Below are 19119 nucleotides of genomic sequence, written 5' to 3'. Positions count from 1 at the left end.
GGAAAATAGATCAGAATAATTAAAATTGAGTCGTCCCATATAACCTGGGAATATAAAATTGTTAAAAACTCTGGTTGTCTTGAAAAGCTAAAAGGGACTATTGGCTGGTACAAAGTCTTCCTTGAAGGGGGGCAGTTCTGTCTTACCAAAAACTGTTTCAATTTGTGTTTGGTTCTTCTCCCAAGACAATCAATTTAATTCTAATGAGAATTCAACATGGAGAAAACTGGGCTTTAAACAAGTAATACCCAACAGCCAAGACTGAGTCTTGCCACATAAGAACCATCCTCCAAGGCTGTAAACAGACTGTTTTGCTTCAACACTGGCTCAGTTACCACCTCAGCATTCGGAATCTAGAGAGGTTTCTGGATCTGAGCAGACTTCTCAGCTAAAGCCTAATTTTATGGATGTGGCCAAGGGCAGTGCGGCCTGCCAAAGGTTGGGGAATGTATCGGGCTGCCTCTGAGACTTCATTCCCATATTTTCCTAAAATCAAACTTTGACATCTCCAAGGAAATCCAGTTTTGAAATGATACACAGCCCCCATCCCCTCAGCCATCAGAGCAACATACCCTCCCTGGAAATATGCATCTGCCTAATTGCTCGAGATTGTGTCCAAACTGAATATTCATAATCTTCATGTTGTCACAAAGGCTTTATTTTTAAATGTTTCTACTCCATATTTAAAACTCATTTTCTCTCCTTAAAAAGATCTATGGATTTTATTGGATCCAGTGTTATTTGAGACATCTGACTAGCTGGGGACTGCATGGACTAAGGTCTCCAGAGAGGGGAAAAAGGGGACAGAAATTACTGAAATCAGAGTTATTGTAAAGTATAACTTTTGTTATCATAAATTAAATAAGTATGTCTTACTCATATATGTGTAACCACTTGCCATGATCTAAATGCTTGTATCCCTTCCCCAAATCCATATGTTGAAATCCTAACCCCTAAGGTGATGGTATTAGGAGGCAGGGCCTTTGGGAGGTGACGAGGTCATGAGGGTGGAGCCTGTTCCTATAAAAGGACCCTCAGAAAGCTGCCTTGTCTATTCCACCATGTGAAACACAAAGGTGCCATCTATGAGCAAGAAATGGGGCCCTCACCAAACATAGAATCTGCTATGCCTTAATTTTGGACTTCCCAGCCTCCAGAACTGTGAGAAATAAGTGTCTGTTATTAATAGACCACACAGTTTATGGTATTTTGTTACAGCAGCCCAAATAGACTAAAATGCCACTTTACAAAGATTGTGTTGGTTTGGTTAATAAGTTAAAAATCCATTAAGAGCATTATTGAATGTCTGATTCTCCTTCGTTGTGCATGTCTCCATCAGTGGCACTGTGCTGACCATGCCATCCACACAGCTGGGTCTCAGTTTCAGAATCAGCAAAGTGAGGCAGGCTTACTCTTCAGGTAGCCCATTCTGGATCCCACACTGCGGGGGAGTGAGGAGGGACAGGGAGGACCAGCAATCTGCATCCAGCCCTAGACACCCAGGCAGCCTCTGGCAACACCAGTAAGAGGCAGCACCAGGATTTGAGCCAAGTCCAAGTGACTCTAGACCCCGCCTGGCACCAAGTCTGCATGGTGGAGGGAAGGCTGATGTGGATCAAAATGCAGCCTTAGCAACCAGAATCCAGAGCACCATTTCAGAGCTTTGAGAAGCTTCCTAAGTTTTGCTCCTGTTTTCTGAAACTGGCAAAAACCAAAAGGCAAAGAGTGAGAGATAAGGAATTTGGGAAGCTTTTCTGCCCCCAGGGAAGAATCAGCCTCAATGACAGTTTGGTATTAACTAGCTCAGCCATGCAGGGAGGCATAATTAGTTTCCCAGCCCATAGCTTCATTCCACTGGTCCCCTACACCCCAAGGGCTACACAATCTGTTTGAAATGAAAAGGAAAATAAAATCCCTGCTCTCCTCGGTTGACCCACCGGCTACTGCTCCTGGCGGTGAGAAAAAAAGGTGAGACAGCCATCTGTCTGCCGAGGTTAAAAAAAAAAAAGAATGGAATACTCCTTTTTAAATGACATTTTCAATTTTTCTCCTATGTCCACTATGCCCTTATCCACCCTACTGCCTAAATGACTCTTTTCAAATTGAAAATATCAGAGAATAATAGGAAAAGAAAAATCATAGTTGTCTGAGGCTCCTGCTAATGGGCTATGCTGTCCTGACAGGCAGAGTCTGCAGATGAACTTCTGCTGTGTCCATTTCCTGCCTGGGGAGGGTGGAGAAGGGCCTGTAGTGCCAAACTCGGACCGACACCCATGCTTGGGCGATTCCCCAGGTGGCCACCAGATAACTCAGAGGTCCCAGCTGCCCAGCTTGACACCTGGGCCATTTCAAGGAATTTCCACAGGGCAGGCAAGAAATGTCCTCTCCTGACCCCGGGGTTGCCCTTGCTCAGCTCCTCCTCCTCCCCGCTGCAGACCTGTCCTGTCACCTCTCGCCTGAATGTGAAACAGCAAGTCCTAACTTGCCAGGCTGCCAGCCACCCACCCTGAAGACAACTGGAGGTGGTGGAATCCATTCTGAGGTTCTCAGAGGCCTCGGGTGAACAGGAGGCCTTCCGTTTCCACTTTAGAGGGAATGCCAGAGGCCAACTTCCTCTTACTTCTGGGGTCCCCAAGCACTCTGTATCCTTTCTTGGAAATGAAGCTATGCTTTCTCCTTTCTAATGACTCTTCAGGTGTCAGTGAAAATGACTTCCACGCTGTCTCTCTCCTCTTGAACCAGAAACACCCTGTTTGTCTGCATCTCTTCTTGCATTATTCTCTGCTTTTTGTGCAGTTTACTATTTTCCTTCTGTACCCACTAGATTGTTTTAGTTTGAGAGTGACCACAAGTGACAGCTTTATTAAAATGAAGACATCAAGGGTCCCCTGAAGGCTTCAGGCTTTTCTTACCAGCTGATCCGTGGGGGATCTCAGTGAGGAAAGCACACTGCACACACACACGCACGTGCACGCACACGCGCGCACACACACACCGAGCTTCAGCTTCCCTTTGATTAAATCTTGACACAGCAGTGTGAGCTACGAGGTGCTATGAGAGAGACCCCAGAAGTATGGGCGTTCTGTCCCTGGCCCAAAAGACAGACACAGCATAGACCAGTCTCTCAGAAGCCACACCCAAGCCAAAATGAGAACCAGCTCTTTTGTCCCTGGGCTTCTCTTCCAGACAGCTGTAAAGCCAGAGACCTGGATGTGAATCCTAGCACTACCCCTTACTGAGATGTTTTAGGCAGGCTGGTATATTTATTAATGTATTCACTCAACACACTCCAACCTACCCCCCACTGAATACCTGGCACTTTGTGACAAACTGGAAAACAGGAAAAACAGGGCCCAGTCTCCACCTTTAACCCCCAGTCTAATGAGAAAAGCAGACTAATAATTACAGAACAGCATGATTTTCTCATCTGTAAAATGGGGCTAATGATCTCACAGCCTTATTTTAAGGATTAAATAACACGAAGTGGATTAAACAGTGCTAAATGTCTGGTACATGGCTGATGAATGTGAATTTTCTCTCTTTTTTCCTCTCCTTGATCTAAAATCTCTGCCCCTCCACTATCCGAATTATCACTCTGGTTTGAGGGGCTGGGAAGAAGCTCTGTTCCCAGATACAGAGGCAGCATCACCAGGAGCTGTCATGCATGGCCTGGATCTGAAGTCAGACCCTGGTCAGCAGGCCAGGAAGGGAAGACCCCATCCAAGGGAAACCCTGAAAGGCTGTCCACCTCTTTGTCCTATAAGCACCTGAAAACAAGTAAGGAGTTTTCTTTCTGCCATACAAGTTTCTCCTGAGGTTGAGGGAAGTAACTGGATGTAGAGGGAAATTGTCTAGACTTCAAATCAGGATCCCTAGACTCTACCCTGGGCCTGCAGGACCCAGTAGAAGGTCCTCAGGGTAGTCACCAAGTTGCACACTGGGTCTTCGATCCTTCAGCAAACAGTTTGAGGGTGAGGATGCTGATATCATTTGCAACTGTACTATCTGCTGATAACTAGAGATCCTTCAGACTAGAGCCTTCACAAGTGGGATATGATATGAGAACCACAAAAGTAGGAAGGTGTGCCCTTCTTTGCTGATACATGAGGAAAGAGAAAGTGTCTGCACTGAGCTGCACAACATAATACTAAAAGTTTCCACTATTGGCCAGAGTGAAATAAGACATTTAATTTTCTACTTACAAAAATCAATGCATACTTTCTGTGTTTCTAAAGTAATTACAAACTCGAAAATAGTTATGCCTAAATTTTGCTAAAAACAGCTGGCTCTTGTTGAAAAATAAGCAAAACACAATTGCTCCATTTTGGTAAATAAAATAATTACTTTTGTTGTTTCGTTAGGACAAGTATCTTAACAAGTGAACAAAATAATCCCTGTTAATCAAGAAATAGTTTATTGCCTGGGAAATTTGAGGATGATTTGCTACAATTCTCTCTAGTAAAGAAGCAAAATCATCCCTCAGTTTTCTGCTATCACTAGAAAGAAATCTTTTTTAAAAGCACTTTAAATAGATAAGTGCTATAAAAATAGTGTAAAGTGTACCTTCCCAATGTGAACTACATCTATCTCTGAATTGTAAAGAATGTATATCAAAATTATATCATGCAACAAAATGCACGTTTTGTAGAGGGAGAAGAAAGAAAAGATTAAATTGAATCTTCCTGACAATTGTCTTAAATCACACCTTCCTGCCTGCCATTGAAATTATAAGTCACATTGCTTTGAGTTAAATCAAATTCATCCTGGCAGGAAGATAGGCTGATGTGGCTTCAATTTGGTTTGAAAGTTGAGATAGAAGAAAGGGAAAAATCTTTCCTCAAGAAGACACTCTCCACCAAGGAGCTGGGAAATGAGACTCGCCCACCAGGTAACTGAACACCCTGCATGACTCCGCCACCAGCCAAGGTTTCAACCAACACAGACATTCCTGGCATTGTCTGATGCCCACTGCAATGCCAAGTGGGTTTTACAAAACAAATATTTCTCCACAAACAAGGGAAGGCCCCTGGTCTGGAGGGCTCAGAACTTCAGAGCAGGGGTCAGTGACATCAAGACACCCTAGAGCAGGTCTTCCAACACGTCTCAGCTGAGAAGATGTGACCAGCATTAGTCTGGGCTCCCCTTGAGCCTAACTTACAACCATCTCAGGCTTGACTTACCTGGGAAAGTCCTAATTAGCTGCAATGAATTAGGGCTAAATCTGATATATGAGGTGTTACAACCAGAAAATACATTCCTGATCATATTTTCTTTGTGAGCTCCAACAAGCAAAAATAGAATGGAAAGAGGGAAAGAAGGAAGACTGAAAAAGGGAACATGTCCCCAGTAGCTCCCACCTGATACTCAGGGTGGGGGTGCTTGCCTGTACATCACTTCATTTGATCAGCACAGCAATCCTATAATGGTTAAGGAGCGATTGTCTTCATTTCTATGGCTGGAGAAACTGAGGCACTGCAAGTGAAGGGACTTGCCCAAGGTCACCCAAACTGTAAGTGGCAGCACTGATTCTCATGACTGCCTGCACCCTCTTTTCCACCACACTGGCTGAGAGGCTCAGGCTTCCCTCATCAAGGTAATTGTTGGTTTTATTTCATAACTAAACTTGCCCTCTCTAAATCTTTCTTACTCCACTCCCTTAAATCCTCCTCATTCTTCAAAGATGTGTCATCAGTCCCTATTCCTCCGTGAAGTCTATTCTGACAACTCGTTCTACTGGAATTCAATTTCAACCCTCATTTCATGAGTTAGCTTGCAAAACATCCTGAAGTGTTTCTTGTTTTGTCTTCTCAGCCTGATTATGAGCTCTTCGAAGAAAAGGAGTGTGTCGCATGTATTTTATCATCTCCCACAGTGCCTGGCACAGTACCATGCCCACGAGAGGTGCCTAGGAAGCAGCCATAAGACAGCTTGCATTGAGCCTCTCTGCTCGCCCCCTCTGCTGACTCCCAAGTCCTCAGAGCATTCCTTCTGCAGTGGCCTTTGAGGCTGCACAACCAACTCCCCAACCAGCCCCTCTTGGCTTCCTCCCCTACCCCCTTTTCCCACCATCACCCCGCTCTAGCCACACTGGCCACTGTTTCTCAAACACATCAGACACACTCCTGCCACAGCCACAGGGGCTTAGCACTGGCTTTTCCCTCCACCTGGCACTCTCTTCCTCTAAACATACACATGGTGCACACCTCACCTTCTTCAAGTCTTTGCTTATAGCAAAGCCCCTAACTGCCTCATTTAATTGCAGTCCTTCATATTTTTGTACTGATTCCACTGATATATCCCCAGCACAGGTGCTCAATAAATGCTTGTTCAGTGAAGGAAGGGAAGAATCTGAGCTCATACCAAAAGAAGGCAGGAGTACATCCCAGGCCACTGTCAAACTTCTAGCCAACATTGAGGAGAGTGGGAACTTGGAAGCACATCTGCGATTTCTCCCAACTGTTCATGGTGGTTTTACTTCGCCTCATCCTCATACCGCAAGAAACAACGCTAGCCTTGGTGTCTACCTCCTACAACTGCCCACGTAGCTAGGGGCCCACCATTTTATACATTTAACTCCAAATATTCCATTCCCTCAATTAAATGGGAGGTTCCTGGAAGGCCTGGCCATGTCTGCCATTGCCTTTGTGTAGATCTGTCCCTCTTTTATGGTCCCCTACCCCACCCCATGCCCTGAGCCTAGAGGACCCCCAAAATAAAGCTATGGCCTCAGTGAGTGGAGGAGATGATCTTGTTCATGCTAAGTCTGCTCCTGGGGTAAAAAATAGATGCAGCTGGCTGCAAAATGCCACACCTAGATTCTGCCGGAGAACTGAGCCCAGGTCAGCTCCTGTCACTGTCATCTTCCTGCCTCTCCAGGAAAGGAGGCTGCCAAAATGGTCACTTGGTAACCCACCTCAGGGCTTCACTACTTTCAGAAAGTCATCTTCCAGTCTCATCTCAATGTTTCTGCTAAGAGAAAGGAATGAGCCTGTTTTCTCTTGATCAACATCACCGGAGCAAAAAAACAAGAGGGCCCTTAGCCTCTTCTAAGGAGTTTAAGAGTGGTAATGGGCTTTTGTCTGATACTAGCTGCTGCACCTGGGATAAGTTCATTACAGTCACTGAGCCTCAATGTCTTCATCTGTAAAATGGGGGTAATCACACCATCCCACAGCCCTGCTTACGCAGTTCAGATGAGGTGACAGGTGTAAAGTATTTAGCACATCACAGGTGCTCAACAAACATTAATTCTCTTCCTCCTCCCACTTCTTCTCCAGATGAATTCAGACCTATTTTTCTATAGTCCTTCCTCTCTGGTTTCCCCCCCCCCCACTTTTGAGTGATTGATCTCTTCTATACAATTTCCATTAGATTCCTCTTCTAATATAAATCCCCAGGTTCTCATAAAATAAAAGGCCTGGCCCAATTATCGAGTTGGACATTTTATGTAAAATTCCCATGTGTTATACCTTCCTCCATTTACTCTTAGAAACTAATGCAAATCAGAGGATCTGTTTATTATTAAAATGAGATTTGGAAGTGGGAGAAACGAAAATATGAAAAGGCTCACTTCTCCAAGCCCACGAACTGACAGGTCTGAAGACTTCTCAAGACCCTCCCTGCCTCTGCAGCTCCTTCTCTCCCATCAGGGAAATACGATGATTAATTAGACAAAGCCCGTCCTGCTTGTTTAAATCCTTTGAGGCAAGAACCATATAAACACAAAACATTATAACTGCAATAAAGAGAAACCAGAAATCCCCTCTGCCTTGGGATGCTAACCAAGGCATAGCTAAATAAATCTGTAACAGAAGATCAAAAAGGATCTTCCACATGGATAATAGAAAATGTCACCAGCATAAACAGAAGAGAGATTAGTTCAATAAAGAAATAAAGTTACAATTGTGGGTCTCGAGTAAGATTTTTGCTTACTTTTAACTTCCCAGCATATAACTCACAAGGTTATTAATACGGACTCCTACTGTTTTGGGCAAATAAACAGCTGCTGATGTTTTGTGCCCAAACCACTTTATTAGAGCTTTCCTTTATAGTAACTGTTTCTTCCTTTCCAAATCCTGAGAGGCTCAGACAGCTGAAAACCAGAGAATGCCAAAGCAGAAGGAATAACGAAGAAGAGAGGAGGCAGCCTGTGTGGGTAGGGGCTGTGGACCCCCTCACCATCTTCTTTGTAACCTTCAAGCAAGTCAACGTTCAAGAGCAGAGAGCAAAGACCGGATGCGGCACAATCACAGAGGCTATTTTCATCCCAGTGCTAGGAGTTAGCACCAAACAGAATTCACCACTGAGAGAAGCCTTGGGTGACCAACCATCCAGGTTTGCCCAGGGAATGGGGGACTTCCCTGGACCTGGGACTTTTGGTTTCAAAACGGGGAACGTGTGAGGCACATCAGGCTGAACTGGTCACCCTGAAAGACACGTGACTATGACAGGGCACAGGAAAGCACTCGGCCTCATGCCTGGGACACTGTGGGTGCTCAAAAGTCACAATGAATCTGAAAGAGCTCTAGCCTGCAGCTGGAACACTCGGCTTTTTTGACAAGGACCAGTTCCTGGAGGCCCCACAGTGACCTAGGAGAAAAGGCCGTCCACGGCTTTGTGGCTGCTGCTCCCTCGCCCTTCCAGAGCAGGGCCTTCTACTGCTGCCCACCCTAACCTCCAGGTTCCTTGTGGACACAAATGCAAATCAAGCCCCTGCCTGGCTCCCTCTCTCCCCAGCCTCCCACTTGACTGAGGCCTCTAAGCTTATACTCAAACACCATCTTTGATAAGATGATCTCCCATTCCTCTCTACGGGAAACGTTTCTCCTCCTTTCTCTTCTGTAGACAGCACTGGTTTTCTAGCCAGTTTCCTTTCTCGGCTCTACCACCCCTCAGCCCCGTGACCTACCTTGGACAAACTCTCTAAGTCTTCATTTTCTCACCTCTATACGCTCTACCTTACTATGTTGTGAAGATGAAAAGGAATCACTAATTTTTAAAATTACAATTTTATTTATTCATTAAAATCAATCAATCAATCAAGTGATCATGCCTGGGCAGCACCTGGGCAGTCCCTGACACACTGAAGTACAGTAGCTCTCTTCCTCCTTTCCCTTGATACAATCAATCTTTAATTCTCTATATGCCTGTTGCTCTTAAAATAAATCACGGGTTTGGCTAGGATTCTCATTTGTCACTTCAAATCTCTCCTTACCTTTCTAACTCTCATATCCATTGGCCTAAGCAAGGTTAGTACTGTTCTCCTAAATCCCCAGATGCCATTAGTACATTTATTAAGCCAAGCTTCAAGCCCTGTCTTGCCAGAGTCCCTGAATTACCTTCCTGCTCTTCTGGGATCTCAATGGCCTTGAACTCTAAGTTCCCAGGGGACAGAGATGGATGCACAAGTCAGGCTGGGGAAGCCCAACAACGCACCAGAGCTTGTTAAGACGCAGCACTCAACAATCTTAATCAGAGAACTCTGCTCCAAGACTTAGGCTCAGTGCATTGGTAGAAAGAACCTATTCATGCCAAAGAACTGGCCACAAGCCTCCGTTGTAGGCATCGTTTTTCATTGTTCTCACCTGTCCCAACGTGACGGGTGTAGATGCCACTTCTCTGGCTCTTCCCCAACACTGTATTTCTGTGAGCTCTTAAAGGACAGTGGCAATAGAAGTAGCCCAGCAAAGTGTGCCTGTTGGCTCTAAAACCGTTTTAGCAGTGGCTGCATACAGGAAGCCACTCAATGTTTATTGGGGCTGGACACTGAGGGGTTTCCACTAGCGTCATCAAGGACAGCTTCATCTCCCAAAAACAAACCTTCACAAAACTGAAATTGAATATGAGGCAGCAAAAGAGAACTGCATCTCCGAACTGCATGCCCACTGGGATGATCTGTCTAGCAATATATTTTAAACCATAATCATGTAGTCAGAAAAACCACCAAAGCTTAAGTGTTCATATAACCAAGAATCCTTTTGCTTAAAGTTCCAGTTGGCTACACTGGAACAACAGGGGTCTATAAAAGGTGTACAGATCCACAGAGAAGATTCCAGAACAGCAGTCATTCCCAATCCCTGCCACAACATACTGTGCTGTGGAACAGTTGTGAGGTAATTAGTGAGTAACAATAATTTAAGTACCAAAGCTTATGAATGATTAGCTTTAACTCTAATAAATTAAAGGGATTTCAAGGTTGTTACATTCTCTTGCATACCAATGTGCTTTCTCAAGTAGGAAAAGAAAGGGTGGCATGAGAAGGAATGCAATGTGTTAGGAGGTGCATCCTCCTAGCCCTGACCTAGGGCACAGGCCCTGCATGTAGGCAAGTGTGTGAGGAAGGGGGAAACATCAAAGATCCCTGGACTCAAGCATTGCATTACAGATGGAGCTGACTCTAACCCCAAACACAAGTGACATTCAATAAGCTAATAATTGTAGGAACCATGAAATAACCAAATCCCTGCTAAATCCAAGGCAGAAGCTCCAGCCTTCAAGAGACATTCCAGGCCAGCATAAACATCATGGACCACCATTCAGTGAAGGTGGATTAGTCACCAGTGGACCTCAGGCACTCTGCTTCTTGCTCCTGACTTGAGTGCCTAGCCAACCTGTATGGCCTCTGCCTTTGAGCTTCATGCATAATTCCATCTCTGGTTACATTTATCACTCACATTCAGCTGGGTGTTTCCTCCAGGAACTTTCTGTGTAACATCACCTCCAGCTGGGCTGCTTGGCAATATGCTTCTCTATAGGGCAACCTGTCTGTCCGTCTCCTAGATAACAAACCCAGATAACAAAAAAGCCAAACTTGACTGTTACAGACCAAAGGAGACCCTCAAGCCCCAAATCAAGACAATAGCCTCGTATTAGTCCATTTTGAATTGCTATAAAGAAGTACCTGAGGCTGAGTAATTTATAAAATTATAAATTTATAATTTGACTCATAGTTCTGCAAGTGTTCAAATTCCAGCATCTGCTAGGCTCCTGGGGAGGCCTCAGGAAGCTTATAATCATGGCGGAAGGTAACAGGGAAGCAGGTATGTCACATAGTGAGAGAGGAGAGAGGGAGAGAGAGAGAGAGAAGGAGGAGGAGGAGAAGAGGAAGAGGAGGAGAAGAGAAAAAGGAAGAGGAGGAGGAGCAGCAGCAGCAGCTAGGCTCTTTAAACCAGCTCTTGAATGAACAAAACAGAAAGAACTCATTACCAGGAAGACAGCACCAAGTCATTCACACAAACACCTCCCACTAGGATCCATCTCAAATACTGGGGACCACATTTCAACATGACATTTGGAGGGGACAAACATTCAAACCATATCAAGCTCATGCAGCTACTCAAGTGAAGTGAGGTCAGAAACGGTAATGAAGGCGCTCCAGTAGACTTGTATGTGGCTCCGAATCCCACGAATACTTTTGGGAAAACACAGACCAGCCTAACCCAAGTGACTAAAGCTGAACTTCAAGGCCCTCATAAATGACAAAACCAGACTGTGGCTCTCTGATATTTTTCATTCTGAATTCTCCTTGAGATTCTCCACCAACCTACTTATCAAGGGCAAATAACAATTTATGTCAAGTGAGTGGGAAAGAATGTGGAATTCATTTATTTTACAGCCTACACACTTCTGGCTAAAAATGAAGATTCTTTGGTCATGGAGAAAAGTTGTGTTCTTTGGCAAGGCTTTTCTTCTTCATAAAGCTGTGGTTCTGAACTATTAACAAAGGTAATTAGGCTCAACTCCTAAATCCTGCTATTGAATTCTCTCAAAATATCTATCACTGTTACAAATATAATTTCACATGCAACAGTTCATTCCAGAGGACAAATAGCTTTACTATTTAAATGACACTCTTTCCTCAAATAAACTCCAAGCACTCAGCAAATATCATATCCTCTTCTTCACAAACGCTGCCAAGTCAAAGATCAGATGAGAAGGACATCAGCCAATTCTAAGTGACATCCAAAAGCTATAGGAGACAGAAAAACATCCAAGCCCAGGACATTTACTGATTCTTAGGAACCATAAATGATTTGTAGTCATGGAGAACAACCTGCTATTACAGACCTGGTGTACATTAATATGTACATAATATGACTAATAAACTTTCAGGAAACGAAACGCAGTTAATAACCCATTTCTCCAATGTTGGGATGATCTTGACTCAATGAAGTAAGATAATGGACTTAGAAATTAGTCATATAATGTAATACATTATTAATCATGATATTCCAAAGGGTAAATAGATGTTACAAGAACACCACCCAGGAATTCAGTTTCCTTTTAGATATATTTACTCTCCTAAATTCTTTATACCACCATCATCCCTCACAAAAATGTAACAGTCTGATCTTTCCTCTTTTCCCAAAACAGTTATTTTCAACTTTTTTTTTAAAGAAGCAGACCCTTTTTCTTAAATGAAATATTTTACAGAATGCCAAACAGAAAACAGAAGACAGAGGAGCTGCGTTATTTGCAGGGAGGGGAGGGAGTACCTACAGGCAGAGTCTTGGAGGCCCCACTTAACCCTTTTAATTCTCAGGCCCCACATCAAACCTTCTAGAAATTTAGGGCTCCTGGAAACACAGTTTGAAAACCATTGCCTAAGGCATCTAAGTACAACTAAAATTATGTATGTAACATATAATACAGGCAAAATATTTACTTATCAAAAAAGTGTAAAATACACAAATCACAAACACCGACAGTTTTTTTTTCCTTTTTTTTTTTTGTAGAGATGGGGGATCTCACCATGTTGTCCAGGTTGGTCTTGAACTCCTGGGCTCAAGTGATCCTCCCACCTCAGCCTCCCAAAGTGCTGGAATTACAGGCATGAGCCACCACACCTGACTAAACACCGATAGTCTTAGAGAACAATGATCAAGGACACAAACAGTCCCACAAGATAAAAACAATCATCAGGGGCGGGGAGGATATTAAGTTCTAGAGTAATCAAAAGAGTACAAATCAAAAGAATAGAGCATTTGACAGGGATTACATTTGCTCAGAAAAAAATGAGTGATAACACCCGATGCTGGCCAGGCTCCATGACACTGGTACAATCATACACTGTTGGTGGCTATCAAGAAAAGCCTTCCTTTTGATAAAACAATCTTTCATAAAAATGTTCAGACTCTTTGAGTCAGTAGTAATCCCACTTCTGGAAAGACATCCTTAAAAATAATTCAAAAAAACAGTGAGATGAAGATGTTCATTTCTGCCCTAATTATAATAGCAAGACAAATGTCCAATAACAGGGAAGTGGTTGAATCAATAATGGTATATTGATGACAGAATACTATTCAGTCATTAAAAATACAGTAAAAGTTCTCTCTAGAAACTCTCTATTTAATCAATTCTCCAGATTAACTACGCTTTCCACTCCCTCTGTAAACAAAGTCTATTTGTCTCTAGTACCACTGCCCACAGCTCCTGCAAACAGTTGAGTTGTACACTTACCAGCCATCCACTGGGTTCTCAAACGTGTTTACACTATTTGTACTTGTCACTGTAACAGCATAACCTAATCACATATTATATAAACCAATGAAATATGACTGCTAAAAAGATCAGAGTTGTTTCTAAGACAATTAAGTTCTAAGTGCTTGGCAAAGACTTTATAAAGGGTAGTCAGTTAAAGAATAGCAATCAAATTATATGTGAGCAAAACCATTGCAAAAGATCAGACAAAAATCATCACAGTTTAGGCTACTACACTTAAACTGCTTCATAAGCACCTTTAAGTTTCCAATGAATTTCAAAGAAAACAGAACTAGAAATCAAACGTTGTAAACAGGACACTACGGGAGTGGTTTGTGCAAGGAAGATAAACAGAAGGCCAATCAGCAGACCCATCCCAAAGACAAAACTGTGGCCTGATATCAAAAGTCTGGCAAGCGAATGTACATTTTGAATAACATTAAAATAAAAATATGTAATGCGTGTATGTAATATTTTGTTGCACTCTCCTCTTTGACCAATTTTTCTATTAACTAGCTCAAGCCCTGACCATGTTGACTCAGAGGGATTCTTTGTCCTTTGAAAACAAGTCCACTGTGACGGGGACCAAGAGTGCCTGTACTGCCGCACCGCGTCTTGAGTGTTCAGTTCACCACTGAAATCCCCAATCGCTTTCCCAGCGCAGTGCCTGGCACACATTAGGTCTCCAACAGATAAATGTTGAGCCAGTAAACTATGTAGTAATTCCGGAAAAAAACAGTGCTTCTTTAACAAAAAGCAAAGTGAACAAAGCAGAATATAAAATTGCACGTAAATCATGACACACCTTCATTTTGAAATATGGAGGTAAATGAACAAAGCTAGAAGGAAATGCTCCAAATGTAGACCGATTTTTAGGGTAGAATGATTTATGGGCAATTTTATGCATTTTTAAATATTTTCTTAAACACTGGCACATTCTTTTACATATTCAGAAAGCTACTAAGAAAAGAAGAAAGCTATTTTTATTTTTACTGAACTTCCAAAATAAGAACTGAATCAACATTTCCATTTCCTGCACTCTCCAACATCGAGGCCTCCTTTAGCAAACTCTGCTTCACCCGCCTCAGCATGTCAAGCCATCAGATCTTTCTACTCCTAAGATGGAATGAAACTGACCCTTACTGATACTTACCTGGTGTTTCCAAACCCCCAGGATGCCTTTTTAAAAAATAATCATAAGTTATCCACCCTCTCATTTAACATCTATTTGGTCAAAAAAAATCTCAAAACTGCAATTTACATTCCCAAGAGATTCCCAAACACCACCTAATTAAATCATTCAATCAGAAAACAAATTAAAATGAAATATCACTGCAACCCCCAAGAGGAAAATAAACTTTTCAGTCATGACTAGAACAGATCTCTGGGGTGATACTCCAAAGCCTCTTCTAATTGCAAGTCCTATGGAACATCCTGCAGAACATTTTGTGACATTTGCAGCTTCCAGGAGACTTTCCTTCTAAAGAAAAGAGGAGCCTGAACAAGACTCCAAAGCAAAACATCTTTTTTGGAGAACGATATCACTTTCATTAATGACTAAGGCAGCCCTGGGCATCAGCACTCATTCATTCATCCACACTTCACCCCACAACTACTTTCTGTAGAATGTGCCCGGAACTGTCCTGCGTGTTCAGCAAACATTAGTTAAGGGCATGGAACTTCTGCCTCTTGACATGAAACAAAGCAAAACCCAGAGCAGCCTGAGTTTATGGAGTTTCCTCCCTCACCCCTCGGCCATCCTCTGAGGTCTCTCCCTCTGATACCCACTTCTGCCATTGTCAACGGACTCCAAGGAACCCCGGGGCCCTTCTGGAGACAGTTTAGTACATGGGTAAGAACTTAGACTTCTGAAGCCACACTAGCTGAGCTTACATCCCTGTACTACCAAGTACCAGTGTGTAATCCTGGACAAATCATATACCCTCTCCCTGCCTCAGTTTCCATATCTGTAAAATGGAGCAAATATTACCTACTTCATAAGGTTGTGAAGATTAAATAAGTCAATATATGTAAAGCGTTAAGAGTAGGGCCTGACACATCCTAGGTGCTATGTAATTTTAGCTCTTATTAGTGTTACCTCTTATTCCCTCCAGCTCAGCAAAGTAAACCGGATTGTTCAAAAGGCTCTGGTAACTAGAGAGAACTTGATAGTGGGGTACACATAAACAGCCTTACCATCAAGCACAAGAGCTTGATCTTACTGTCCTTTACCACCCTCTGCCTTCAGAGACCTGCACTTAACCAGCCCCAAATTTGATAGGCCCTTTACCTCTGTTCCCTAAATGCCAGCTAAGGATGGCTCCAGTACCACAAAGGGAGCTGCTGGTCATCACTACACCATCATGGCACAGCCAACCTGGTAACCTCTGCCCCTGCCTGCCTCATTTCCAGTCTTTCCAAGTCACTGACCCTTCCCTACCTTCCTATAGGTTGCAGCTTTGGCCCTCTGTCTCGAGACTGTGGTTATTTCTGAATACCCACAGGAATCATTGTAAGTGTACAAGTGGAACAACGCATGTTTTAAGGACCTTGCCTCCCTTTTTTTTTTTTTTTTTGAGACGGAGTTTCGCTCTTGTTACCCAGGCTGGAGTGCAATGGCGCGATCTTGGTTGCCTCCTTTTTTTAATCTACCTTCTCAAATTTTTCAGCTATAGATTTGAAAGTGCTGAACAACAATAAAGTTTCTGGGGAGAAAAATCACAATGCTTCCTTTCAACTTCAACATCATGCTTGTTTCCATGTTGAAGCTTAGAAATCATGTGACATGGTCCACATTCCACATGACAGGCACCCACTCCATGCCAGGCTCAGGGGTTAATGGCATCCCCTGAATGCTTCCCAAAGCAGTACTTGCTCACCTCCTGCCTGACCAGATAGAAAAGCACAAGAGAATCATTTTCCAGGAACACACACACACACACAATCTGTGAATGAAAATCTCTCAAAATCTGTCGTCAAACTAGAAATGTCAAAGTAAGGCAGAGCTTTGTGTCTCCCGGGGAACATTCTGAATCACCCTGGGGGAAACACAGCACTTCTATTGCTGATTAATTGTCAATCCAGACCTATGGGATAGAAAAGGACTGCTAAGAAACAACAGCAGCAGGCACCCACAGATAGGTAAATTCCTTTCCAAGTTCAGTGCCAGGTTGAGAGGCAGAGGTTGGTCTGAAGCAGCAGCTGTCAATGTCCCTTTTTTCTGGGGAGGAGCCGAAGCCATGGGCTTGTTTTGAAGTCATTAGCGAGGACGCACTATGGGTGTGGACGCCCCTCTTGCACTCAGCTGAACCTCCCTTGATCTTCCCCTCCTGGGAAGGAACTATTCTGGACACCTGGGGAAACACTAAATTCAGACGAAGTCGCCATCTCTAACTACCCTGGCAAGGGCAGCAGGTGAAAGCGTTGGAATTCAGACATCCACGTGTAAACAAAAGGGCGTGCTGGGGGAAGGGGGAGGGGGAGGAGAAGCCTTCAGGTCAACTTGATTTTGCCAAGGTCTGCCCTGCGCTGGCCCCAGAGCCTGGTGGGCTTGCTGGGTTTCCAGGCGAACTAGGCTCGGCCCTGCCCTTAAGAAGCTCACACGCCTGGTAGAAAGCAGAGGGCGCGGGGAGGCGAAGAAGTGTGGACGTGAGCGCGCATGTGTGTGCACACCCGGCACCAGTGCTCCTGGCGCCCGGAACTCCATCCCCTTCCTCTGACAGCTCATTGACCAGGTCGCCTTGGGAGAGCGCCCTGCAACCCCCACCCTCCCTTTGGACCCCCGCCCTGGTCTGGAGCGCACCCAACCAGCGTAGCCTTACACTTCAGACCCAACCGAGCTAGGTCTGTCTGCTCCGCCCCGGCTGCTCCCAGGGCCTGAGAGTGGAGCTACCGGCGGCATCGGCGGGCACCTGGTCCCGGGCGGCTCCGCGCGGAAGGCGCAGCCCAGGGCGTGTTCTTCCAGTCTTGGGCGGAGGCACCATCACAGTGGACAGAGCTCAGGCTCCAGCGCTACTTTCCAGCGTTGACACCTGCTCCTGGCGAGGGTCCTGGACCCGCGGGTTGTGGTGGGGGTAGGGACTGCTATAGGTTCAAACGGCCCTCCAACCACAGAGAGCCCCCTGCATTCCCCATCGCCTACTGACGGAGCACAGCAAAGCTGGGGCTGAGACAACGCAATTTTCCTAGCCTTGCTTGTCCGGCAGCTTGCTGGTCTCAACTGCCAACATTTAGGGCCGCCGCGCGGGCATCTAGCCTAACGCCTACAGTGGCTAAAAAAGCTCGTTTGCCCGAGTGTTCTCTAGTGTACACACACAAACATTCACACGCACACACACTCTGAGCCAGACTTGTGTGCTATCCCGAGAGCCCGCGAGCAAGCAGCCCAGAGTCACACGCACATTTGGACACGTGCGCAGCGCGCCCCCATACCACCAGCTAGCTGCACACACCCGCGCGCGCAGCCCTGCGCACACACGTGTGCCCCGGGGAAGCGCGCACGGCCGCAGACACGAAGGGTCCCCCCGCGCCGGCAGGAGCTCAGACGCAGGCCCCACCACTACGGCGCGTCTGCGGCCCCCGAGCCCCGCCGTGGCTGAGTTGATGCGCACCCTGAGCCGCGCGGGGCACTCCTGGGCCTCATGCGCGACCCAAGTTTCTGGGGCTCCCGTACCTTGAATGTGCTGCTTGATGACATTCTCCAGGTGGTCCAGCCGCTCAATAATCTTCAGAGTGTCCCCTTTGTCTTCCTCCAGCTTCTTGTCGGGCGCCGGCTCCTGCCCCCGCACATACACGCTGGCGATGTAGTTGGTGACCCAGCCCACGTAGAGCAGGCAGATGATGTTAGTCATGCCGCTCAGGATCACGCAAGTGGACACCAAAGTTTTGGTCTTCCTGGTGCACACCATTCTGAGCTCCTTCCTCCATATAGAGCTCCCGGGGTCCCTTCCTTGTCGCGCGTCCCGGATTCCCCCGCGCTCACACCCCGTAGCACGTCCGGAGCCGCTGGGCGTCCCAGCACCTGAGTCCCGAGGTTCTCCAAAGCCCAGTCCGCTGCCGGTGAAGCCGCCGTGCCCAAGTTTGCAGCTCCTGCCGCTGGCCACCCGGAGAGAGCTTGACAAAGGAAACCAGGTGGATTTTTTTCCAAATTAAAAATTCCTGAGCCCTTCCTAGAGGGGTCACGGATAGCCGGTAGCCGCGCGCCCAGATGTGCACGTCTGGGAAACTTTGCCACTGCCTGTGTCGGCGGCCACGCTGCTTCCCATCGCCTGCTCCAGCTGCCTTGGCGGTCCGACCGGCCCGCGCTGCTAGGAGGACCGCGGCAGCGGCAGCGGCGGCGGGTAGAGCCGCGAAGCAAAGCGGCCCGGCCCCCTTCGAGCGACAGGCGCCGCCACCAATCGCGCTCCGGCTCGGGAGAGGGGCCGGTGCTGGGCGGTCGCGGACCAACGGGGCGGGAGCGGGGGGCGGAGTCCAGCCCCCGGGCCCCACCTGCTGGCCGCCCCTGGCTCCCGCCCCCAGGGACGCGCCTGGGTCTCCACCCGCCCCCGCACAGGCTGCCCCAGACCTGAAGCTCCCAGAGAGGGCGCGCTGCCAGTCCCAGCACTTAAGTCGGCAGCTTCCTCCGTTAGGGGAATTCCATCT

The 19119-nt window shown here is 45.9% G+C and overlaps 1 protein-coding gene across 2 annotated transcripts in view; it reads right to left on the bottom strand.

Moving 5' to 3' along the window:
- GALNT18 (polypeptide N-acetylgalactosaminyltransferase 18) overlaps window positions 1–18798 on the bottom strand; it is a 431143-nt gene extending 412345 nt beyond the window's left edge. The window contains exon 1 of one of the 2 annotated variants that reach the window (XM_012456663.2): window positions 18152–18798. In XM_012456663.2, coding sequence (XP_012312086.1) covers window positions 18152–18386 — 235 coding nt within the window. In that variant the 5' untranslated portion in view covers window positions 18387–18798. The remainder of the gene's footprint in view (window positions 1–18151) is intronic. The other variant, XM_064365175.1, reaches the window with a different exon arrangement.
- Between the last annotated feature and the right edge of the window lie 321 nt (window positions 18799–19119).

This window comes from Aotus nancymaae, unplaced genomic scaffold, assembly GCF_030222135.1.
Source record: "Aotus nancymaae isolate 86718 unplaced genomic scaffold, 86718_ANA_hifiasm-v0.15.2.pri h1tg000059l, whole genome shotgun sequence".
Classification (NCBI taxonomy): domain Eukaryota; kingdom Metazoa; phylum Chordata; class Mammalia; order Primates; family Aotidae; genus Aotus; species Aotus nancymaae.
Note: the sequence above shows the minus strand (reverse complement) of the source record. Positions and strands in the feature narration are given on the sequence as shown.